The sequence below is a fragment of the Canis lupus genome, chromosome 18, assembly GCF_003254725.2.
Source record: "Canis lupus dingo isolate Sandy chromosome 18, ASM325472v2, whole genome shotgun sequence".
Taxonomy (NCBI): domain Eukaryota; kingdom Metazoa; phylum Chordata; class Mammalia; order Carnivora; family Canidae; genus Canis; species Canis lupus.
In genome coordinates, this window is record NC_064260.1 from 10,599,140 (window position 1) to 10,626,069 (window position 26,930).

Sequence of the window (26,930 nt, forward strand, 5' to 3'; positions counted from 1 at the left end):
ACAAAATACACTTTCTTCAGTGAAAAATAGTATACACTTTCCATTAATAGAATATCAAAACTTGCAAAAATATAGAAGAATGATGCTTATTTTAAATAAATATATTTCTCGAGGGACTATTCTTCATCATCCGCCAGCTAAATCCTTCTTGTGCTTAAGCCTGACATACTTATTACTGGCCCCAGCATATTTTATCAGAATATTATAAATATCCAAGGCACTGGAACCTTGAGAGAGATGTTTAAATAAAGTAATACAGTGATGCCACAATGAAGGCCCCCACTCATTCACAGGCAGCATGACCACAAAGTGCAGTCCCAATAATGCCCTACCAATGACCTCCATGCTGACCTGCAGAGACCACTGTCTCAAGGGGTGACAGACAATTTAGTCCTTTATCCTTTTGTCATTGAAAACGACTCCACTGCCATAAATTCTAATCAAGTCAAACTGGATGGCAATTTAAAAAAAAAATCTTATCATGCATGTTTCTATGAGAAAGATCACAGAAAGGAAAGGGGAAAATTTTTTTTTCCGCTACAGATAATACATTTTCTAGCAAGGGAAGAAGCACTGACCCAACTTTCAACCCTTTCCCGAAAGTTCAGAGATAAATGATATTGAAAAACCCACACTTACGAGTATCATTATATGCGATTTCTGTTAACCTAGAAAAACACAGTATCAGAAGAGAAAACCAACTGTCACTCTATACCTCGGGTACAATGCCTATAACTGTTTTTTTGTTTACATCTCAGCTCAGGGCTTGTGAGCTGTGTGCCCCACTCCCATACAGCGTGGCACCGCTGAACAGCGAGCCACAGACTAGCCCAGCCATCCGAGGTAGTTGGGACTTTAAGAAAAGCAATCAGGAGGTTTATCTTGAAACAATAAAAATACTCCCAGGAGGAATACTGTTAATAAATCATCTTTCGAATTTCAAATATATATGGGAGAAAATATTTAGGGCCTGTTTTTATGCGGTCTCACTTCTTCAGCTGAGACTGCATGGGCAAACTTTAGTACAGATATTTTTCCGGGGATATATATTACTTTTATACTTTCTGTGGTCATCTCCCTGGCCTAGTTGTTGATGCTCTACCATTTGAATTTTAGAATCCAACTTGACTGAATGTGGAACACTGAATTCTTGATGAGCATAACTAAAAATGAAGCACCACATTGACACGGTGCTATAAATGTCACTAGAGAAACACAGCAACCTTTTCCCTTTGAGATTGTTTGCCAAGGGCCAGTTTTGAGAATGGTTTCAAATATGTACATCACTGGGCACATATGAAATGGCTGGCCCTGTGTGGCATCGCTCATTTGATCATGCAGCTGAAACACAGCGAGACACGGAGCCAAATTCTCTGCTAATACCCCCTGACATGCAAGTCTGTTCTCCTCCATACTCTTTTCCACAGCTCAGAGCTTAGCATAAAACAGTCACAGACCAAGAGAGGAGATGGTTATTCCAACAGGCTTTACCAGGATAAATAATGCACCACTTAATGATATCACAGAGAACGACCCAACCACACGTTTCTCAATGAAATGTGGATTCATCTCTCCTAAGTGTACTTGAGTCTCCCTAGCTGTTCAAGTTAAGCAAAATGTTACCTCTGATGTAATTACTTTATAAAACACAAGGGCCCTTTTCTGAACTTTCTACTGAGGCTGGCATATGGCTTCTGGTTTCTCCTTCTGGTATTCTGAGTTGCACAGAGCACTGAAGCATTCTGCACAGTATGTTTCCCTTTGGATGCTGTTAAGTGCAGAGGTGCAATTTAAGGAGAGGCATAAAAGACCCAATGGTTCCTGGAATTTCCTTTGTTTATCCATAGAGGGCATCAGTATTAGCCTTTCTCCTGTAGTTTCAGGCCGAAGTGCCCATACTGTGACAGAAACAGACTTGTCCTCTGGACTGCTAATTTCAACAAGACACAGAAGGGGGAATAAGCTCCAAAGAAATCTGTCAATACTGAAATTTCAGGTACAGTAAAAAAAAAAAAAAGAAAGAAAAAGAAAACAACAACAACAACAACAAAAACCTAAGCCTTTCTTGTCTTCTGTTGTTGGTAAACATCTCCCCACAAAAGTAAACATACCAAGATGCACATGATTTGTCTCAATCTGCTCCTTTCATTACGGAAGCCCAGTTTTCAAGAACGCAATGTGCGTGCTATGAGAATGATGGTTTGAGAAAGTATGTTAGGAAATCATTGTTTTTGAGAGAAGCCTGGATGCTCTCAGTTATTCAGGAAAAATGTAATTCTTCATTGTCAGGCAAAAGAGTGTAATGAAAACCACACATAAGAACAAAAACACTTGAGCAGTATTCATGTCAAATACAATGATGGGCCATTACGTTATCACCCATTAAGTGGGGCCAAAGTTGCTAAAAATTCTGGGAGAGAATTATTCTAGAAAGTTTTGGTCAGTTCCACAAACTGGGCTTTCTAAGTCTAAGTCCCAGTGATATTAGCAGGATAGATACAAGAGACCCAATAGCTAAGGAAGCCTCAGAGAACATTGGGTGCTTTCCATGGATGTTGTAGTCTTTCTGCCTCCTATTGTCTCCCATTTTTGCCTCAAGTTTTCAAAACTGCTCATCTACCGGTTGCTTCCTCACCTAATTGGAAACTGGAAAACATTTGCACTATGTTCAAAAAGCACCTTAGAGACCAAATAAATGACTCACTTCATTTGTGAGTGCATAAGGAATATCAGATGTAAGATGTAGATTGTGCCAAGTGCCCTCTCACAAAAATTCAGAAGTTGAGCATTTTAAAGTAAAAATGAGTACCTTCTAATCCACTATATTTCTAAACTAAACTATGATTCGTTAGTTTACCCCATAACTATTCCACTTCAGATATATTTTCCATGAACTTTTAATTCAAATGTCTTTGACCCTCTTGGGTTTTCTTTTTTTTAAAGCTTAACTTCTCTGCATATGCAAATCAGCAAGAGTGACATAACAAAACTGTAACAATTTTCAACAGTGGGAAATCTAAATAAATGCCGAGAAGCCAAATTAATCACCCCTCTATTGGTTTACTTGAGGGGAAAAAAAACTAAGTTGGGGTTATAAGTGAAAGTCTACAAAAGGCATTTACTTTTTAAAAATGTATGCAAAGTTTAGGAGCAAGTAGTCCACTATCCGCAATTCTGTTGAATTCACAGCCGATGACTTTTTAAAAATCAAAGTGTTTGGTATTAGTGTAGGGAGGCTAGAGCATGGTTTTGCTCTTCCGTAATTTATAATTTTATCTGACTTCTCTCACTAAACCCCTGAAATGAAATGAGTGTTCTAGGACATGACTCTCCCTATGCACATAAACACTCAAACTACAAGAAAATAATCCTTTAGAGTGAATAATGCTAAAACCTTAATGTCTAGGTGTAAAAAAAAAATCTATGTGCCAGGTGGAATTGCTGCTTTTTGAAAAAAGCATCACACAACAGGATTTCTTGAAACTGGCATCTATTATATTCTTCACTGTAAAACTGTATTTTACCAATAGAAAATCTGAAACAGAAAGTTTCTCAGCAACACCCCTTCTCATGTCTGACTGAGTGAGCATTTCAAATCAGAGAAAAGCTGCTCTGTTGAAGCTGGCCTAGAGTTGCCAAACTATTGAAGCTGCTTTCTTCCCGGAGGCTAAAAAAATTAAGCTTATTATTATTTTTTTTTTTAGCTGAATTAACGACTTTCTCCACAAAGCAGTCTAGGCAATGGTGTTTTTCTTTGACGTTCAGACACACGGCTGTGTTTTTAACCTGAGATCCAGCAGTGCTCTGCGTGACATACATATATATATATATATATGTACACACACATTTATATAAAATCAGGTACACGTATCAGATTAGTTTATAGATCTATGTATAAACAAGTTAGTACATACACACACATATTCAGTGTTACAAGTATATAAACACTTGAAATAATTAAAAGCAAGTGTTTCAGGAGCAAGTGTTCTGAAAACCTAATGTCACTCTATCCCATAAAGTGCTTCTCAGCACAGACATCTATCACCATCCATCACTCAGTCACGCGCCTCAACAACCGGCTCCCCTTTCTGATTAGAGATCACAGTTGCTTGAGTTGGCTTACAGAGTGTCATCTGTTTGAATGACAGATGTCTTTGCTGGAGTGGCACTCTGCTCGCTCTGGTTTTGTTGATGGAACAAAGATTCCTGAAAGGTCCTGGGCTGCCTCCACATTTAGGAAGAAGCTATAAACGTCTGGTCCAGGGCAGAGGGGTAGGGGAGGGATGCAAAAGGACCCCTTTTCTCTCCTCATCCTCCCCGCCCTTCCAAAGAAGAGCTATCCATTCCAATTGTGATTACAAAATGTTATTCCTCTGACCAATTCCCGTAGCCACCTTTGTTTACCTGGCACAGAAAGACTTGTATTGATATTTCTCAGTCCCCTCTTCTGTCTTTTGACTACAGATAATAACTCTTCACTCTCCTTCCTCTTAACAAAAGGCTGCGAAGCAACCCGAAACCGAGTCAATACTTATTCAATAAATGTTAACCAATTCTCACAATGGGACTGATTTCCTGATTATTATTACCACCTTCTTCTTCTTCTACTTTTTCTTTCTTTTTCTTTTTTTTTTCTTTTTTAAATAATCTCTAGCCCCGGGGGTGGGGGACTCTGGCAATATCTGACCAGCCCCAAAGAGCAGCGAGGAAGTTCCTGGCTGGGAAAAGTTTTCAGGACATCCTGCCAGCCGGCTGGGCTGGAATGGGCTCGGATGGCTCGGCCCCTCCGAGATGCGAGGCTCCTCTTTAGCACTTACAAGAAAATTGAATGAACAACAGGGAAAGGGTGAGGTGGGGGGGTGTGGATTGCTCTTCCGGACAACATGGTAGGGCTGAAATGAAATACCTAGACAGACTTACCGAAGAGCTTGCTGGGAGTGTCCTCGCTGTCATTTGATTCCACAGGCGCAAGCAGGGACTCATTCAGCTCGCTGTCTGAAGTAGCAGCCTTGTCTTCACCTCTCAACTCCGCATTCATTTCACTCTGCGCTGACAGCAAGGGCTTACTGACTTGTCCAGCTATCATTGGATCCTAGGATGGGGGAAAAGAGTAAAGGGGAGGAAAAAAAAGTGGCAGCTTGAGTGTGCGTGTCCTCTCTCCCTCTCCCTCTCTCTCTCCCCTCTCTCTCTCCCTCTTCCACACACACACTCTCCCTCTCTCCTCTCTCTCTTATCTCTGGCTGCTCCCGCTGTTATTGCTGGCTGCAGTCAAGTGAAGAGCTATTACAGATCCGAGGAGTTCTCCATTACTCCCCACCCTATTAAAGCTCAACTAGCATGTGAGAGATTCAGGAAGCTTCGGAGGGAAGAAGGGGAGGAAAAAAAAAAAAAAACTTCTTTGAAAGCCACCTAACCAACACAGCTTTAATTGTGGGATGTGCTTTTTGTGCGAATGTTTTTACACCTTGTTCCGTCTTTAATGCAGTAAGAAAAAAGAAAGTGCTGGGTTTGTACTCCAGCAACACAGTAAAAAGGATGGAGCACCCTATGGAGGAACCACGGGCTATTTTAAGAAGCACTCTCCCTGGGGGAGAAGCAATTAAACCCTATCCCCAGAGCAGAGAAAAGAGATAGGGAGAAAAGAGTCCTCGAAAGGCTTTCAGTGGAATAAAAGAGATTTCTCATGTAAATTCCATCAGCACCCTTAGAAGTTGACTTCCCCGCTCCCAGATTTGGGACGGAAGCTGACCCCAAAGCCAACGAACATTTTAAAGCAAACAATACACAGCAAAATAGATTTAAAAATCGGTTCAAAAATTTTTTTTGTTAAGGAATTGGAAAAATACTTACAAACTGTGTTCAATAATTCCGATACCTAGAGCATCCTATGCCCAGAGCATTAAAGAGAAAGAAAACAGAAATCACCTCCAAAAAAAAAAAAAAAAGCAAACTTCCCCCCCACCCCCCCACCCAATAATCTGAATCTGCTTTATCTTCAGCTCATTAGGAGGGCATCTTAGGATCAGAAATATTTTCCAAGGATAGCCTGCTATTCCATTTGCAAACTAAGATGCATGATATTGTTTTGGCACACACACCGGACGCAGGAGGAAAAGAAAAGCAAGAAGTGCCCTTTTTGCGTTATCTGGGAGCTATTTATTGCCAAGTTCATGCCTAAGTGGTTCCTGAGCAGGAAACAGGTGACCAGCACAGGAGCAGGTGGGGCGGCATGCTCTCTTGTCCCGTCGCGTTACATTGGTTGCGGTATGCCCGTGGTTATTTTTTTTTAATGTATTCATGCCTGAAAAGTGAATTTGATATGACACATGATAATCTATGAAAATGTTAATCAATACAAATAGTTTAAGCTGTCATCAAATGCAGTTCTTTAGTCAATACTCATACCACTGAAAACAATGTCACTGTCACCAAGGCTTAATGTGCATAGCACTTAAATATTGGACTCTGTGCATCAATGCACTTCTTCTTCAAATACTGTAGGTAAACACATTTTCTCCCCATTTAAGGCTGAAGCACTCAGCACGCATTTAGCTGAGCCGAATCCTCCCTTTTGAATACCTTGATAGGTCCACTGGAGGGCAAAATTAATACTTAATTGAATCTCACAGTCATCAAAATAATCAATACTTTTTTATTATTTATTCTTTACAGTCTGTTGACTGTTTCAAACCTCTGAGGGAATGGTGGAAAGGATTCATGGCTTCGAAACACTGTCATTTAACAAGGTAATTTTCAGTGGGGCATTAGGGGTTGTGAAACATATAATAAAACAAAAATGGTGGCTTATAATAGGAAGAAAGAAAAGAATTATATTTCTGCCATCTAACAAAACAGGATAAATAAAAAAGCAAGTGCAGAGAGAGAGAGAGAGAGCGGGAAAGGAGGGGGATGAGGTAGAGAAAGACTGGCTTTTGAAGGGTTTTATCATATCAAGAGCAGAGCCGGGCTTTCATAATGCTGACATTTCTCATCCTGACAATCCTAAACAAGTGGAAAGGATGAGATCGTAGATATCATCTTTCATCACATTCCCCAGCTTAAGAACCAACATGACAGCTCCTCTCCCCTTTACACTGTTAATTACTAAATAAAATACTACTCTCTGTCAGCATCAGATTATTGCAGATAGCAACCACAAACATTTCTCCATTGTTTCCCCCCTCTGGATCGGTGATACCTACCCTGAACTCTTTAGAAAATAAATTAGGCTTGTCTCACCATATTGTAAATATTTGAAATATAATCAATGTCATCGATGTGGTCGATTCACAGTATTGTCAGCCTAAATTTGCTGGTGATAGATTAGCATTTCATTGACTGTGTTGGGTCACCGAGATTTGGGAGTGCTTGACGCATGGGGGTGGGGGATGCAGGCACAGGGGGGAAGGGAGACACGAAAATCTCAAATTTTCCCCAAATTCCTTTCCTGTGCATCTAAGGGAATTCGTGTTTGGATTTTCCTGAGTCAGTCAGTGGAGCAGGGTGGGGAGGGAAGGGAACACCCTTTTGGTAAGTGTACTCCCCACCCGTGAGGTAAAGAGCCCAGGCTTAGGTTCTAGTACATTTCTATTGTACAAGAGGTTGAATACTCAGTCTCTCTAATCTAGAGGAAGGGTTGTGATCTGTGCCTTTGAGACACCCTGTCTCTGAGGCCACACTGCTCATGTGAGTTTTTGATTTTTTTTTTTTTAAGATAGCATTCATGGCAAACTTCTGTTTAGAATGGCATTCAAAACACTCATGATAAACCAAGCCTGGTATCAGGGACTATCTGGGTAGTCTTCCCAAAAACAAAGACTATTTTCTTCTTGTTTTAATCTGCGAATGGTCAGACTGAACCCTGAAACACACAGAGGAGCCAAAATGCAGCTGCTAAGTTCAAGTGCACTTAAATCTTTAAGATGTTCAGGCTGGCTGATGTGTGCAAAGCATGTACTGGCAGATGGTATATATTCACTGACCATTAGCTCTTCTTCCTTAAATTACTTTTATGGACCTCATACATGGCTAGGTTCCCAACTAGTGCCTCTCGGGGCCTTGGGCTGAGAAAATTCAGGAGTTTGTCATTCAGGTACTCATTTCATTTTTCATCTTACAAAACACTTTACGTTTTCCGTGATGCAGCTGTAGCCCACATCTATATGTGCATGACATGGTTAAACAGCAAACCCCCAGTGAGGCAGAGAGCAGACAGCTTTTAATCACAGCTGCAGCCATTGGGGGGTCCATTTGAAAATGTGTCACAAGCAGTAACCACTGAGTACAGTCATAAGTGATGAGGGAGTGCCTCTTTCAAGCAGCACTCGGCTTGGAAGTCATTCTCCCCCTGCCAAAAGGGATGGCAGTCTGTAAAAATCCTTTCTGCCAGAGCGAAGAAAGGATGTTCCAACCGGCACCCACATGGGTGCTTGCGGGAATGCAAGAAAGCTGCAATTTCACCATGCACAAGGACCTCTGTAGCAGCACACAGGAAAATAAATAGCTAGGACAGGCTAAAAAAAAAAAATTAGAAGCAGCAAAGACTTCTTGTGTAAAAATCTGAAATTGTCACGACTACAGGCAAAGAAGTGGGGACCTCTCTGCAAATTCTTTTATCAGCGCTCATAGAAGAAAAATGACTGGTTCAATATAGAAGAGTGGCAAGTATGTGCAAGAGTAGCATATGGCATGTGCCAGTACAGACCAATACATGATGACTCACAAGCTCATCAGAGACCTAATAGCCAGACGGTGAGAAAGAAAAGAAGCAGGAGAGGTAGTTTCCATGAGCAGAATCTGAGAAAAAAAGTTTCATCATGTCCTACAATGAAAGGACCACGATCAACATCAGAACCACCCAGCAATTATTTCAATCTCATTCGAGCATTGCCAAAGAACAACAATCAGTCCCGTGTATCGAGTGAAGAGAGGCGTTTCAGATATATGGGATGTCACCCAAACCATGCAAGATGTCAGTCCCCATCTGAGGGACACAGGTCTGAGACTCAGAGAAGCCAAGTAACTCATCCCAAAGCCACACAGCCCATAAGTGGTGAAGCTGTATTTTGAACTTCAGCAGATTCGTCTTTTTATACTGCCCAGTAGACACTGGATGGAAAACTAAGGCTCATAAATTTAGTAACTCATCAGCTTTCCCAGAACTTGAATTATGTACCCTGAGGGCATTAAACCCTGGATAACTGAATCCCAGAGCATGTTGGGTATAATATCTTCCTCCCTGCAGACTCTAGGAACAAAACACCTCTCTGTCCAACACTGCTCGTGTGAAATCTATGGTATGTATGACGCAAGGCAGTAGACAGGACATCAGATAGTGTCAAATGTCCAGGCTTCCATTCAGGTTCATGGTCTATGGAAACTTAGCAAATCACTTGACCCTCAGTTCTCTCATCTGGAAAATGAAAAAGTTGGAATAAAACAGCATTTCCCAAAGTGCATTAGAGAATACTTGTCCCCAAAGATAGTCTACACAAAAGAGGTTTGCAATCATGCCCACATGGAAAACGCAACAGAAGAGCCTACCAGGAAAGATACCAATTTAGCGCTGCTTACCCTCGCATTTCCTCAAATCATCTGACCACCAGAACGACTTCACCTTGTAATATCTATTATCCAATGGATCTGGTGCTTCTTAAAACTCATTTTAGAGTTTATTCTAAATTTACACTTATATTTACAATACTGCTAATGTAAATTAGAGATCTAACTGTCAATGATGCTGCGATAACTAGCTGGTAGGTTTCAATGAGTACACATCTGCCCCGAGCTTTCCACACGTTAATAATTTTTACCTAACTAATATTCCTTATGGTTTATTTCTATACGGTTATATACAACTTAGCATATACTAATTGTATATATTCTCATCGTATACTAATTTCTGATGTCTTTTAATATAATTTTTAAATAAAGATGTCCCAATGCAGCTCAGGTCATGATCTCAAGGTAATGAGATCGAGCCCACATCCAGCTCCCTGCCCAGCACGGAGTCAGCTTGAGATTCTCTCCCTCCCTCTGCCCCTCTCCAACTTGTTCTCTCTCTCTCCCTCTCTCTCTCTCTCTCTCTCTCAATGTAAAAAAATATTTTTTCAAGATAGCCCCATGTATTTCTGTTGTAAACCCGAAATGCAAATATAGGACACTGTATGAAAGAGAAGAATTTGGCTTGGGTTTTCACTAGACAGTCAACAGTAATCCCCGATAAACAAAGAGATAATTCAGCTAAAGGCCTGCAATAATTTAAGCAACAGAGTTTTTGTAAGCATAATCATTCTCATTTTATAGTCAGAGAAACTGAAGATAGTGAGATGATTAACTCAGCAAAGCATCCGTGTCCAGTGGCAGCCACACGATGGAAATACCCACGCCCATCTGAATCAAGCTTGAACTGGGTCCAGCATATTTTTATGTACATACAAACCAACTATGAAACAATCAGAAGGCTTTGAGGAAAATGTAAATAAGACAGGCAAGCTTCAAAAATCCAAGGAAATAATTCATTTGTTTGTGAAGTGCCACAGTATAGCAAAGTTATACTCAACAGATCCACTTCTAGAATTCAATAGAAAAATTATATCCGTTATAAAGAAGAAAAATGCATCAGGTCACCCCCCCCCATCCCTTAGATAGCCACATTTCAATTTAGGAAAAAGGTCGGTGCAAATTACCTACAGCCAATTTAAAATACAAAGACAGCACCATATTTTGTATTTAATTTCCCCCACTGAGAAGAGGTAAAATCAAAACCACACATAATTAACTAGCATAAAGCTAGACTTAAGTGGGTTTGGGTAAGAAAACTTCAAGGGTGAATTTTGTTACCTTAGTCATGAAGTAAAACAATTTTTATCTTTTTTTTTTTGCCAATTACCAAATATTATTAAGTCAATTGGTTCTCATTATAATATTTAATGTACTGAATGAAGAATGTTTCCCTCAAAAGTTACAAGATATTTCTATTTTTTTTACCACTCAACATTTCCTCCTTCTATTAATGATTTTTAAAAAGACATTCTATTGGACTTTTAGAAATAAGATCATAGTATATTTTTATAATTTTTTCTATTGTAAGTATACTTATTTATTGTTGAAAATTCTGAAAACGAATGAAAATCAAAACACTAAAAATAACATAAATTCACCCACTGCTTAGTTCATTTTAAATGTCACTTCCTAAACTGCCAACAAAAATTGTTTTGAGAAAAGCAGAAAAATCCACATTTTTAGTAAATCCTCAATAGATAGAAATTTACATCATACTGAACTTAATTACAAAGCTTACACAAATATACCCCTGTCAATCTCACAATAGATTTTCACAGCAATAAGTTGATACCAACCTGAATTTCCTTCCTCAACCCAATATTCCCAGTGGTTATCTATTTCTCCCACCTCTCCACTTTACAGTTAGCATGGCTGAGGTCTTATTTGACTATCTCAAAAGAAACAAGCTAGATATTCTGTGCAAATCAGGAAGGCATTCAAAATTCAAAAGGAAGGCTGAGTTTCGAGAGTGAAGCACTAAGGAGGCTATGGAAGACCAGAAGACCTCATGGACATTCCCCGATTTAGCACCAAACACCTGCATGACCACAAGTGATTTACTCTGTCTGCATCTTGGTTTCCATACCAACACGGCTTTATTATTTCTCAAGGGGGATTCGGTGAGACTTGAGTGGGGTGATGCACAGCTAATGCATATGAATATGGTTACAAAGATGGGAGGTATGACAGAGAAAGACCACCTTCCACCACACCACTTCACTCATTGAGGCATCCAACTGAGTGTGGGTTCAGTTGGAACAGAAGTATCCGCCATGTGGATACTGTGGTATGCCTCCAGGACCCCCTACCTGATCAACATACTCATTTCCCAGCCCACGAGTGTTGGCTGACATGGTTCGCAGCTGAGTCCTCCCTCAGGACTTCCCTTTCCCCAAAGGCAGCTGCCTCTCCAAGGTCATGTCCCTTCCTCAAGGGGCACAGCCCTGATTTTGCTGTGTGGCCTGCAAAGCTGAAAATATTTACTCTCTGCCTCCTGACAGAAGAGGTTTTCTGACCCCTGAGCTCCACCTTAGGTTATGTCAACTGCCTCAATTAATGTTCATGCTCCAGGACAATCATCTTCTCAGAAAGGCCCTACTTCAGGCTTGGGTCCTGGCAACTACTCAGCTACCTCCATTCATCGTCCACCACTCCCTCACCGTCCACCACTCCTTCACCTTGCATTTTGCTAATTAGTATAATTTATATTAATTTGAGTGAGATTAAGAACTTATTGACCAGCCTTAGCGGAGGCTCAACATGGGTTTTCATTTAGTTAGTCATTTTCAAACTGTATGTACTGGTTAAAATATTTTAGAGACATTCCCTTCCCTTGAGTGGACCAGAGGATATTAAAAATCTAGCAAATCCTATTGCCTCAGGGTTTATAAAGTGCCAGAAGCCTAAGCTGTCCCACATCCAGTCTTTGGGTTGGAGAGTTCTAGCTGCCTGATGCTGTGAGAGAAACAGATCTTGCTTCTAAAATCTTGCCACAGCTGCCTTAATAGAACTTCCATGCATGGTGTGCAAGGTTCATCTAAAATGACAGAATTATGACTTCATCAAGCATTCAGATAGAGTGAACGAACTACTTGGGGATTATCTGCTAATAAAAGTGTGCTCAATAAATATCTGTATGTATGGCAACATCTGTCCTCAGAGCTTGTTTCCATTATAAGCAAGTGACAAGGCTTTGGGAATGTAGCAAGCCCTCACCCATCTCTAACCATTACTGACCACCATTATCCACTAGAAAGAACCCAATAGCTGTGTGTAAGAAACGCACTCTAGGCCATTTGCAACACAACCCACCATACTGGATGTTGACCTACAATTAGATGAATGTTGTCTTAGGGGCAGGCAGGTCATTACAGAGTGAAATAGCGTCCCCTCTTCAGAAGATGGTCTGGGCAAATTACACTCCTTGCTGCGCCATCAATCCCCAACACTCTCTTTGGGGAGTTATTTAGTTACCATGAATGTCCACAATCATGTTGAAAGGGAAAACAAGACCACAAAATACCTGATTTGCCTTGCTGTTAGAAGATGGCATTTCATTTAAATGCACATATGGGCATAGTCGAAGGGTCTCTTGTCTTTTTGTTGAATGTCAGGTAAGCAACTTCCTTCTCCCCAGTCAATCACCACTTAGGGACTCTACTTCTCTCCTAGTGCCACCACACATGCCATATCCCCTTAACTATGCTTATATTTTTGTTGATCAGCATTAATTATCAACACACTTATTGATGACTCCAATTATAGATGACAGCCTTAGACAGGGAATTGTACCTAAACAGAAACAGGCAAACAAACAAAATAGCTCACCGGTATAAACCTATAAGTTGGAATGGCAATATAACAATCAATCAAATGGGAGTCTATGAGTTCTGGACTTCCACAAAGCATCTAGCGTGCCGTCAGACACACATCTAGATCAGTACCGTGAACCTCTATAGTTCTTTTGGCCCCAAGAGGTTATAATGACTGTGTGGATGATGCTTCATGTATACTTATCTGGGAAAAAAGGGAGACACTGCTATTGACAACCTAATAGCACCATCAATTCAATTTTTGCTGCCTTTGTGAAAAAGCATCAATAAAAGTTCAATTCAGGCTCATCTAGATCTGGTCTTTTGGTAATGGGGTTATACAGTGGTATTGACATCGCATACACATACCCTCTATCCATATATTCCTCATAATCTGATGGCTTCAAATAGGTATCAGGATTTAATCAGAGCACAACTCAGACTAAAGTGAACCTGCATTTAGTGGCTTGAATGCACGAAGAGAGAACAACCATCTCTGTCCTAAAAATGCTTTCTTTCTGAAGGTACTTACTATATATAATCTCAATATTTGCAACCTTTTGCAAAAGTGGATGACATAGTAAGTTCACAGAATGGAAAGACCTTGACTCTAGTTTTGGGGTTTTCAAACTGAGCACCTAATAGAGAAGCCCTAAGGTTTTTAGGGATGAGCCTCCAGGACCTCCGAGGGAGACAAAGAGGACCAAAGTGCCCATTCCAACCCTTTAATCACCATATTTGGCTTCTCTCATCTATTTTAGGTGGAGTTTTCAATATCCTTGGAGAAAGGGTCTTACAGTTCTGCCCATATTACCTATCTGTGATGCATCCCAGATGCAATAAAATCATGACAGTTTTTCCATTGGTTAATCACTGACTTTTCCAAAATACTTAAGCCTTTGCCTCAAGCTGAGATGCTTGAGTTTTTTTTGTAAGTAAACATGTCTTAGAAATCTAGGTATTGCGTCTGATAGAAAATAGGTTCTTAATAAATGTATTTGGATTGATTGATTGATTGATTATTGATTAATTATTGTAAGGAAGGCAGGTAGGAAAGGAAAGGCAAAGATTGTCTCTGGTTGATATTTTTAATATTTCAAAATACACTTAATTGGGTCTGACATTGCACAATATGCAAAGTAAGGCCTCACCTGTCTATCTTACCTGTAGGGCATTGTACCCACATGCACACTGACCTGTATTGCACTTCCAGAAATGTAAGGTTGGTTTTGTGTGCTTGTGTTACTTTGTTTTACCACAGGACAAAATGGAAGAATATCATATTGACACTGAAAAGGAAAAAGAAAGGGTTGGAGTGGTTTTTTTTGTTGTTTTTTTTTTTGTTTTTGTTTTTGTTTTTTTGCCCCCTCTAGGGCCAAGGTTGAACGGGAGAAAAGCTACCACTGGCAGGGGAGATAACCTCTCTCAAGCAAGGCCTCAGTACCGGAGCTTGGGGTGTCCCCACATGAGCCCAAGACTCGGCCCACCCAGAGCCTGGGCCTCCTAGCTCTGTTCACGCCCTTTGTTCAGCCTGCGAGAATCTCCGCCTCACCCAGGGGAGCCTAACACTGTTGCTACACAATTGGCCTCATGTCATTCGGGGGCAGTACCAGAAAACCCTCACAGCATATTAGAAATATGATTTTATTACAAATGCCCTAATTCTATCATTTTTCTCAGAGGCAAATATTCATTTAAATGAATAATACATTAAAAATGTGGATACATCTAATTCTGTTCTTCCATCCCGAATGGCAAAGGACATACAGTCGGGGAGGAAAACTTTTTATTCAAGAAATATCCAGTTCCCTATGGTTTCAAATTTCCATAAATAAATAGAAAAATCCATTCTGCCCCCTGCTGACAGACTAACATTCCTAAAAATCCAGCTTTGAAACCTGACCGTCTCCCAGTACCATCAGAGTTGGGTCAAAACTCCTGCTTAGCATGCCAGACCCTCCACACTCAGCCGGGTATAGCTTTCCTCTGGCCATGGCATGTGGATAGGCACTGCACAGCCCCAGAATGTGCCATCCACATTTTTTCTAATGATTGCAAGCATACTAGGATGATTTTCTGGCAGGTGGTGATAAAAATGTCAACTGGCCACTTGGTCTACCTTGCACAGACGCCCTCCCATCGGCCCACAGTGGGCAGTGGTGGTCAGCCTTACTGGGACCTTGCAAGTCCCCAGGCCAGCCCAGCCAGGCTGGGAACATGGGCATGGGACCAAGAGTCTGTGCTTGGGCCTGAGGTCACCTCTTCCTCACTGAGGAGCCTGGAGTACGGGACCTAGCACATCTCTCTGCACCTCAGTTTCCCTGAGAGGAAATGGGAGTAATAATACATACCTCATGAGATAGGTTTGCATGTAAATAAATAATTCACAAATAGGGCCCGCTTAGAATAGGGCTCGCTGCGTAGCCATAATGAGAGATGTATACACAGGTCTCTCTCTAGCAACTGTCCTGACAAAGGATGAGTGTGCCTGATTTTATTGTGGAGAAGCCCCTTAGCTTTCATCAGATTTTCAAAACAGTTCATCTCCCCATCCTCCCTATCTCCCCCCCAAAATCAGTTAGTAACTACTGCTGAGGAGGGGCCTGCTCCTGCATCCTCCCACTCCAAATACTAGGGCAGCACTTAGCACATAATAAGCCCTCACTAAATATTCATTGATTTTATTTACAAACCCAAAACAAGAATCAATACCTATAAATGATGGAAGAAAGGTCCCAAAACAGATTTTTTTGGGGGGGGGAAACTAAATGACTCTTACGTCTTTGAAGAAGGAATTTATAAAGCCCTTGCGTTATTTTCAGAAAGAAGTATATCGGTCGGCCGGCTGTAAATCCTATAGAATTGGATCCCTGAATTAAAACAGTCCCTGGCTTTTAATTTTTCAAGGTTCCTGTATCCGTGGTCTCTAAAGGAACCATTCTATTTCTGTTCAAAAGGCCATTGCTTAATTGATTTCGCTAATATGTGTTTTGCTTTTCTTTACCCTGAGACTGCAGCAGCAGCAAAAGCCGGACACTAATAATGTGGGTTGCCACGCTACATACCACCTCCCATCCTCCGGAGCAGTCCCGGCAGCTCTCTGGACCAACACCAGTTCTTCAGGAGTTTCCTCCCATTTTCTGCCCTGGGTCTGCACGGGGCTCCGCCTCACCCAGCTGCTCCCATTCCCTCCCTCTCCTGTAATCCACTCGCTTTAATATTCCAAGGGTGACCCTTGACTGTCCTTTGAATGCCGCTCCAATTCAAAAGGCTTCTGAGCTTTTAAAACGAGCAGAGATAACATAATTCCAAGAAGATGGGGGGTGGGGAGGTAGGGAGAATGTGATTGGAAAGATTAGCTAAATGTTCTCATTCCTGGGGATTTGGGCTCTCACAATTATGTGAATTGGGAGGCTGGTTTGTAGGGGTTCTCCCCACAGTCAGCTGTCTTCTTAGCCACGTTTAAAAATATTTTGCTTCCAACCCAAACTATAAAAAAGGAGTCTTAGCTAAATTATTTTTTTTAAATCCCCAGTCTTTGTAATCGAGGGTGACTTTAAAACAAGGCTAGCTTCCATTAATATTTATTTACATCCTCTTTAGTTTGCATGATTGGGGGGATGGTTCTGAATCAGGGTCTACTAAGGCAAAACTGATGCAGTTCAGGAAATATTTTATTGACAGTTCATCATGTACGAAGTGTTGTGCTAGGGACTATGGGGAATGGTAAGGATCAAGAAACATTTGCTACCATCAAAAATTCCACCATCTAGGAGACACCAGTAAAGGAGAGAGTAACGGTAGTCAGCATCTTCTATGAGACCAGTATACATTCTTTCACAGACAGAACATTCTCTCGGCATCTTTCTGTTCCCTTTCTGTAAAATGCCAATGTATGTATACTCAGCATGTGGACCACGTGTGTGCACACACAAGCGCAACATCCTTTCTTTGAAGCACTGTTTTACCATCATTACGGATGCTAATGAACAAACACGTTGCTCCACTCAGGGAGTCTTAACTGGGCTTTTCTGGACTTTATTCCTTATTTTAGAGAGCTAATCTGCAATGGATGACTCACACAAAAAAAACAAGGTATCAACACAGACAAACCACAGGATCACTGACAGTGAGGGGCTGCCTCAGATGAGCATCTGAGTTACTACTGTTTGTCACTGAATGTTTTTCAAGAATTGCTTCCCGGATATCATCTAGCGCCTGTAGGTAACAAGAATGGGTAATATGTTGTCAGAGGAAAACAGACCCATTTTAACAAATCAGTAAGGCACACTTACATTTATAAATATAATAATTATATTATATTATATATAATATATATAATTATATATATATTATAATTATATAATTATAATTATATAAATTATTTTATATATATATATATATATATATATATATATATATATATATATATATAATAGATGGGCTACAGTCTTTATAAACAATCGTTTTTTTCCAGTGGGTTTGGAAGCCTTCACTTTTCCCTATTCTTACCCTTGTACCATTAATTTGCTTAGACAAATTCTCCATAGATTGAAAATAGACCATTTCAACTCAATGCTGGCTGAATTATCCCAACTCTGATTGGTAAGTGGGTCCACTCCAATGATGGTCATGTACCAGGGCCCCAAGTAGGCCCACTGGTCCATGGCTGGAATGTAGCCTCATTACACAATCCTTTCATTCTGTTGCACTGGACTTCCACACTCCTTCTCTTCACACCCATACCTTTGGCTTGAAAAGTTCTCTGTTTCCTGCATAAAACAAATGAGAAATGGATTGTTGCTGGGTTCTCTTACTTTCTCACTGACTTCAGCTATGGGACCCATGGCTCTTCTTTTCTCTATGGGCAGGATCCGGGCTCTGCCTGCAAGGTTTGCCCTTGGCTTTCCGATCTCGAGGAGAGCACTTGTGGGCACTCATTCCTTAGGATGTCAAACAAACCTCTAATCAAACCTGCAGAGTACTCTGTTACAAAATAGTCAGCAAGAAATCATCTTTTTGGTTAAAAACAAGCAGAAAAGTACACTCAGATTAGTGCTGAAATAAACCAGGAAACTTATTCCCAAGTTATTTTTGATAAAAAAAAAAAAGTCAATTACAACCAGTTTTCAAAAATCGAATATTTTTTTTTTAGTCCAGTGGGAAACAGTTTGATTTGCTGTTGCATGAGGATTATTGGAGATTTTTTTCTCCCCATTTAACTTTGATATCAGGCATCTTTTTAAATGCTATTTATTCATTTATTCAACAAATATGTATTGAGTGAATACTGCATGCCATGACACCCACTCCTCAAGGGGATTGGGAACACATCACTGAACGAGGCAGATCAAATGCAGGCCCTCGTGCAACTGAAAAGACACTGGGAGGGATCCCTGGGTGGCGCAGTGGTTTGGCGCCTGCCTTTGGCCCAGGGCGCGATCCTGGAGACCCGGGATCGAATCCCACGTCGGGCTCCCGGTGCATGGAGCCTGCTTCTCCCTCTGCCTATGTCTCTGCCTCTCTCTCTCTCTCTCTCTCTCTGTGTGTGTGTGTGTGACTATCATAAATAAATAAAAATTAAAAAAAAAAGAAAAAGAAAAGACACTGGGAGACGGACACTAGCCAAACATACAGTTGAGGAGATATCATGATGCTGGGTAGTGGAGAGTGCTATGAGCAGAGATAAAGTAGGGTCAAGGGTGCGGAGGAGTTTGGGTGTGTAATGTGGGCGTGTTACACAGTGTGATCAGGAGATCTTACCGATAAAGGATGATGAGTGGGCTGGGCTGCCACAAGTGAGGGGAGGCTGTGGGATAAGGGGATGTTGAGCAAGGGGCCCTGGTCCTGGAGCCTGCTAGTAGCCTCCAGGGGCCAGGAGGTCAAAGTGGCTGAAGGGAGGTGGGGAGGGCATGGTTGGAGGTGAGACCAAAGAAGTGGGTGCCAGAGAAGTAACCAAGGGCAAGATCAGGTGGGTCTTCTGGGCCACTGTGGAGACTTGGGGTTTGATTCCAGGCATGAGGAGAAACCATTTGAGGATTTTGAGCAAGATGGGACAGAATGAGGCTCACCTTTCAAAGACTGCTCTGTGGGGGAGACAGGAGAGAAGCATGGAGGAAGGGCCCTATGGTCTGCGTACTAGATAAAACAAACCATTAAACAGTTTCCTGGAGCTATCGTTGATATTTTTAAAACTTTACATGTTCAGTGTACACAATCTGTGAGTATGAACATATGAACCATCACCACAATACAGGCAATAAACCCATCCATCTCCTCCAAAAGTTTCCTTGTGGCCCTTTTTCCTGACAAACTTTTAATTAAAATGAAGGACTGCAGAAGGCTTATTACACTGTATAAAAGGATGTTATTTCTATAGAACCAGAAAAAAACTCAGCAACTCCATTCTTACAAAAACCCAAATGTAAGCCACATTTTTTTCTCACTATTGTTATCACAACAGCCTTTATATCAACTTCATTTCTTTTGAAAAATTAACCAAATTAACCATCTCTCAGCTTTGCTTGCTTTTCTACAACCTGCACTGGCTGTTTCCTTGCTCACCTGTCAGGCCTAATGGGACTATTACCAAAATGCCCCTGGGCAGGTGCAGCCAGGTGAGGAAGGCCGGGTGTCCTCAACATCACGGAGTCTGTTCCTAGATAGACCCCAATGCAGTCTTAGAAAAGTCACTTTAGGGGCACCTGGATGGCTCATGGTTAAGTATCTGCCTTTGGCTTGGGTCATGATCCCAGAATCCTGGGAATCCAGAATCCCTCAGCAGGGAGCCTGCTTCTCCCTCTCCCTCTGCCCCTCCCCCGGCTCATGCTCTCTCTCTCTCTCTCTCTCTCTCTCTCATAAATAAATAAAACCTTAAAAAAAAAGAAAAAAAAGTCACTAACTTCTCTGAGTAATTCTTTCAGCTAAAATCATATTTGTCATGTCCCAGTGGGGCTTAAGGACTATCCACGGAAAAAGACGGTCACCTACAGGACTCCACGGGCATTAATGCTCCTCACACAGCCTGGGTGTGGTTTTTGAAGGGGACCTCTCCATTCTACGTCTTGAAGCCAGTTCTTCTAACACACGGGTCATTTGCGTTCTCTGACCTACTCCTACATGATAAAAAAGCACCCTTTTCAACTGTTAAAAGCCTGCAGGGATTTCAGTTTGGAGACTTCTGCTTTTGAGTCCTCTTACAGCTTCGGGTTCCACGGTGGCACTTGCGAGAAGCTAGTGCTTTTCCAGCCTCCTCTTCAGTGTATGCCATCCATTCTGGGTGGGTCATATTGCTGAGGTTCTGTGTGACTCAGGATGAGTGCTTGGTCCCACTGTCCACAACCTCCAAATGTTGAGTGTCAGGTCCTGGGGACCAGACCCCCTTGGGGCGGGTCAAGGGGTTAGGTTCCTGGACTCTTCGTCAAACCTGCCCCATCAGAAGTGCAGAAGGCAGACCTCAGCAATCTATACTTTTTAACAAATTCCTCAGGAAATTCTTCCAAACATTTGTATGTGCAAACTCCCACCTTTGGAGTGTATTTAAGGACCCAGAGGGAAAGAGTCATCAAGTATTCCGAACATTTTGGAGGGAAATATGCCATATCGCTACCCAAATTCATAATAACTTTTACATAAGAGAAAACCTCCTATAAATTTGTCTTATTCGATCCTCTGAGTCATACAGTTTGAGGTCTTGAACTATTTATTGCAATTCTCGATATTTCAGATTTTATCTTTTATCTTTTGAAAATTGTCTCTCATTTTGAGTTCTGTTTTCATTCATATCTACCTTGAATTTTGGTTTACAATTACATAACGCATTGTAGAAATTTTTGAAAATTCTATATGTATGTCTATGCACACACATATATAGTATGTCTGTATACAATTTTTGCTATCTTTGTTCATGCTTTTAGATCCATATTGCAAATACAGGTTAGGGTCCTGCTTTTATAATTCACTTTTTCAGTCAGTAAATATTTATTGAAGGCCTAACATGTGCAACAGCTAACAAACAATGAGCCAGCTGGGGACTATATTCACCCTCACAGACATTATTATTATATAGTACCATGTTCTCAAAATTCAATATTATCCAAAATTGTGATCTCAAATAGCTAAATTATATTTACTTTGATGGATGTGCCATTATTAATTTAGTTCTTTTCTAACTGCAGAACATTCTGGGCTATGGTCTTTGAAATGGGGTCCATGCAAACTGGGAGATGTGCAAGACAATGCAGTAGGATGAGCCCCAGGAAGAAAGTATTAGAATTTCTATTTTTTATTTCAAGTTTTTCAATTCTATTTTGGGTATGTTTTTTAGTGGTAAAAATGAATGGTATAAAAAACAATAAATATAAACTTACATACATTACGAGTACATTGCAAATGTTATTTTCATCAATAAAGCTGAGTTATCACAAAACCCTAGAGTCCCTTGATTTAAGATGTGTCCAATTATTCACACAAAAATAAAATTTTGACAGTTTTAAATATATTCTCAGTAGTGAAATTACAGGTAAAAGAGTATGGACCATTGCCAAATTGCTTTCAAGGTCAGTTGGTGGAAAATTTATGTTCCCAGTGTATGTGGAAGCCTCTCTTTCATATTATATATATATTTTTAAAAATTTTTTCTAATTTATTAGATGGAAACTGGCATTTTATTAATGTTTTAATTTGCATCTCATTAGCAAGGTTAAATTTTTCAAGTTTATTAGCTAATTAAGTTTCTTCTTTCATAAATTACTCACATCCTTTGCCTGTCTTTCTGTTGGGAGTCTAAGTATTTTCCTCATTAAACTTTTCTATAGATATATAGAAGTACAAGAAAGAATGGCTGATACTTATTTGCTGCAAGTATATACTTTATTTCTAGCCCTCTCATCAAAAAAGTGTTATTACCTCTGTTTCACTGATGATGAAATTGAGATGAATGAAGTTAAATAACATGTAATTTGGCAGTCTTTTTGATCCCAAGCTGTAAGAATTACAAATATTTTTCCTAGAATTGGTTATTTCTATGTAATTTTTGATCTTGATTTTTTAAGAAAAATTTAAAGAATTCTTATCCAAGCATATTTATCAATTTTCCCCTTTATGCCTTATTCTATTGCTTTCATGATGAGAAATCATCCATGAGAAGGCATAAATTTCACCAATATTCCTTATTTCCTATGGTCTTTAGTTTCAGTGTAATTCTAAAATCTGTCTAGAATTCATGTGGGAATATGGTAGGACTTGAAAATGTTGCAGTTTCCCAAATCGTCAATTTTTAGAGCACAACTAATTGAATAATCTATTTGCATATTATGCTTTTTTTTTCTTTTCATCAAAAAAACAAGTTCTTTTTTTTTATTATTGGAGTTCAATTTGCCAACATTTAGCATAACACCCAGTGCTCATCTCGCCAAGTGCTCCCCTCAGTGCCCAGCACCCAGTCACCCCAACTCCCCACCCACCTCCCTTTCCACTACCCCTTGTTCATTTCCCAGAGTTAGGTGTTTTTCATGAAAAGCCAAGTTCTAATAGAATCTAGTGGAATGTTCTAATGGAATCTCAGGTCTGTTTTTGTCTGATAGATATGTGTGACCACCTAAAATGCCATAGGTATATATTATACTATAAATATATGCCAAATATAATATAGACATTTTAGAAATTATATTAATGTATATTTATATATAGTTATATGTGTACTATATGTTATATAATACGTATATTAGAGCAAAAATTCTCTGTATTCTCTTTTTTAAAAATTTCATACATATCCTCAGCTGTTTATTTTCTAGATGAAATGTAGAATCATTTTTGTCAAATTCTAAAATTACAAAAAGAGAAACAAATGTCATCGTTATAATATTTGTTGTCACCATCAATAAATAATCCTTTTTTATTTGTTTAAACTTTCTTTTATTATCAGTCACATGTTGGGGTTTTTTTCATATTATTACATACATTTTCCTGTAAAATTTTCCAAATATTTTGTTTTGTTCCTGTTTTGAATAAAATCAACTTTCTTGTACATAATGAAGTTATGTATATGGTTACTGCTCTTTTTATTATTATTATTAAAGATTTTTATTTATTTACTCATGAGAGACACAGAGAGAGAGGCAGCGACATAGGCAGAGGGAGAAGCAGGCTCTCTGGGGGGAGCCTGATATGGGACTCGATCTCAGGACCCTGGAATCATGACCTGAGCCAAAGGCAGATGCTCAACCACTGAGTCACCCAGGGGTCCCTGGTTACTGCTCCTCTATAGAAAACCTATGGAAATACAAATCAAAACTACCATGAGATCCCACCTCACACCAGTGAGAATGGCTAAAATAAAGACAGGAAACAACAAATGTTGGAGAGGATGTGGAGAAAGGGGAACACTCTTGCACTGTTGGTGGGAATGTGAACTGGTACAGCCAGTCTGAAAAACAGTGTGGAGTTTCCTCAAGTAGTTAAAAATAGAGCTACCCTACGACCCAGCAATTGCACTACTGGGTACTTACCCCAAAGATACTGATATAGTGAAACGCAGGGACATCTCCACTGTAATGTTGTCCACATTAGCATATAGCAGCAATGTCCACAATAGTCAAACTGTCGAAGGAGCCATGATGTCCTTCGACAGATGAATGGATAAAGAAGATGTGGCCTATATACACACAATGGAATATTACTCAGCCATCAGAAAAGATAAATATCTACCATTGCTCTAACATGGATGGAACTGGAGGGAATAAGTCAATTGGAGAAGGACAATCATCATATGGTTTCACTCATAAGTGGAATATAAGAAATAGTGAAAGGGACCATAAGGAAAGGAGGGGAACTGAGTGGAAAAAATTAGAGAGGGACACAAACCATGAGAGACTCCTAACCTTGGGAAACAAACAAAGGGTTGCAGAAGGGGGGTGGGCGGGGGGATGGGGTAAATGGGTGACGGGCACTGAGGAGGGCACTTGATGGATTGAGCCCTGGGTGTTATACTATATGTTGGAAAATTGAATTTAAATTTAAAAAATTAAAAATATAAATAAATAACACTTAAATCTATACAATATCATAATATGCCATTTAATCTTTAAGCACTTCAAGAAATTTGTGAGATGATATGATTTAAAATAAGACGTGGGCATTATTCCTACAGTATTGAGTATTGGCCAGATTAGAAGTTTCTGGAGTGACTGAGTTGTATAAAAATTTCCCATGTTTTGCTTTTATATGTTATTGCATGGTCTAATATCCAAAAGAATCATAAAATTTAGCCTAAGATATTTTTAATGCTAAAACAAACAAACCTATGGAGTCCTCAATTGATTCTTTTTTTATCCCTTAGTATTTCTTGTCTTGAATTCTGCTTTTTGTTTGTTTAAATTTTACCAATAAGCATTTGCTCTTTCTTTGCTTTTATCATTTTTACAATATTTTGTTTTAGTTGTGCTTCCTGTTACTAAGATATCTGGATTCTTTAATGCAAACTTGCAGTTTGTATCTTACGGAGAAATTTAAGACATTTATGTTCATTGTCATAATTGATATATGTGGTCTTATTTTAGTTACTACAGCATTTGTTTTCAATTATTTATAGCTTTATTATTTTTTATTGTTTTTATCATATTTAGTTATTTTTCCATTTTATTTTTTCTCACTCTGCCTCCTTTTTTGTCTTGTCCATTTTCGTTCCATTTTTGTGTGTTTAAATTGAACTTTGCTAGAAATTTAAAAGTTTGACAGCCTGCTTTTAGTTCTCTAAGTGGTTACTACTATTTAAAAGTACATATTTTAGGTTTTAGTTTTTTAACTATCATAGTTGAGAATACAATGATATCAAAAAAGCACCACCTCTCTATAAGATTAAAAAAAAAAAAGAATGGATTCATATAGCTGTATACAACCACTCCTCAAGTCTTAACTTAGCATTTTACACCAAACTTACTATTATTATAAAAGTGTTTTATATTCTGCAATCTTTTCTTTCAATATTGTTTTGTCTTTGTATTCAATTTCTTAACTATTAAATATACAATATTTAGTCCAGTCTTTATTCATTGGCTTTCAAAATCATTCATCTTTCGTTTGCCCTTTACTAATTTCTAAAAGCAGATTGTGCGAGTGGTATATCATCCAAGTCCTTGTTTACCTAACAACGTCTTTCCGTAGTCTTCACACACTGACGATATCTTGATTGAATTTCTTCTATCACTACTCAAAACTCTATGGAGATTATTCAAATGTCCACTGAAATTTGCTTCTAAATGAGAATGTTTGAGATTCACCCGGTTTTTGTTCCTTTGTAAATAACATTATTTTTGTTAGTTGTTTCTTTTTGTTATCAAAAAAAAAAAAAAAAGGCCAAGGTATCTCTGGAGTGGGTCTCTTCATTGATTTTCTTAGAAAAGAAAATCCTCTCAATCTTCATTTTCCAGGCATTTCTCCACCACTCAGTTTCAAGTTTTCCTTCATTACTGTCATAACCATTGCTTTGTTTGAAATTCTTTTCATCTAGTCTTCAGGAAATCTTAGATCATTGTCCATTCTCTGTCCTTTATAAACCATTGTCTCTCACGATTTTAAGCTCCTCTGGCCCTGGTTCCTTTTTTTAAGCATTTTGTGAGTCTCTCCCTATACATTGACTTAATTTGCCAGTGGAAACCCTTTATATTGATCCTCTAATTTTGTTAATTTTGTCAACAAAATCAGCTAATGCTAATGGATTTTCTAAAGCCTTCTTCCAATTCTTACCACAAATCACATTTAGAAGCTTGCTTTTATTGGGTGCTCATAATAATGTCCTGTTCTGTAGCATCTTTTTATAAGTCCAATATTATTCTTTTTTTTTCCTATTTATCTGTATCTCACAAGAAAGTTATCCAGATTATTATTTACTAAGCCAAAAGGAGACATTGGACCCATTTTCAAAGGCTACATCAGGGAATCGCCGAATCTCTTGCTCAAGATTCCAGTAACCAGGAATTTGCTTATATAGGACTCTTGGCTCGTTTGCAGTGTCTTATAACTTTTCTTCTTTGTCTCTACTCTGGTTGTTTCTCTCCCATGACCATCATCACATGAAAGTTTATCTATTCCAGCTTTATGTAGGATGACTGATACTGGATCTTCTGCTCCCTCTGCCTGTCTGCCACTATGATACCCATACATGAGAAAGTGCAGTCACTAGCATACAGTATTTCTGGGGTTCTGCTTGTATCTGCCGCCCCTCAGTGCTTTCGTGGGCAAACTTCCAATCCCAGGATAGAACAGGCAGTTGCCTTTTACCCTCTACCTTCTATGCCATTACTTTTGGCAATAATAAATTCTAACTGTGTACAGAAGGGGAAAAAGAGTGGAGGAAGGTTCACAGTTTGATTCATGTTCAAACTGCCTCAAAATGCTATATGCCATGAGAAAAGGGACACCTTTCAAGTTCTTTCGTCCAGCGGTTCTCAAAGCATGGTCTGCAAATCCCTGGGGTCCCTGAGACTCTTTAGGGGTATGTGCAGGGTCAAATTTATTTTCATAGTAATGCTGTAATGTTGCAATGTTAAATAATTC

At 39.5% G+C, this 26,930-nt stretch overlaps 1 protein-coding gene across 4 annotated transcripts in view; it reads right to left on the bottom strand.

The window, feature by feature from the left end:
* The window catches only part of POU6F2 (POU class 6 homeobox 2), a 479,107-nt gene that overhangs the window by 372,476 nt on the left and 79,701 nt on the right, over positions 1-26,930 (bottom strand). For all 4 annotated transcript variants that reach the window (XM_025449467.3, XM_049096429.1, XM_049096431.1 and 1 more), the window contains one exon: positions 4,921-5,092. In XM_025449467.3, the coding sequence (XP_025305252.2) occupies positions 4,921-5,092 (172 nt within the window). The remainder of the gene's footprint in view (positions 1-4,920; positions 5,093-26,930) is intronic.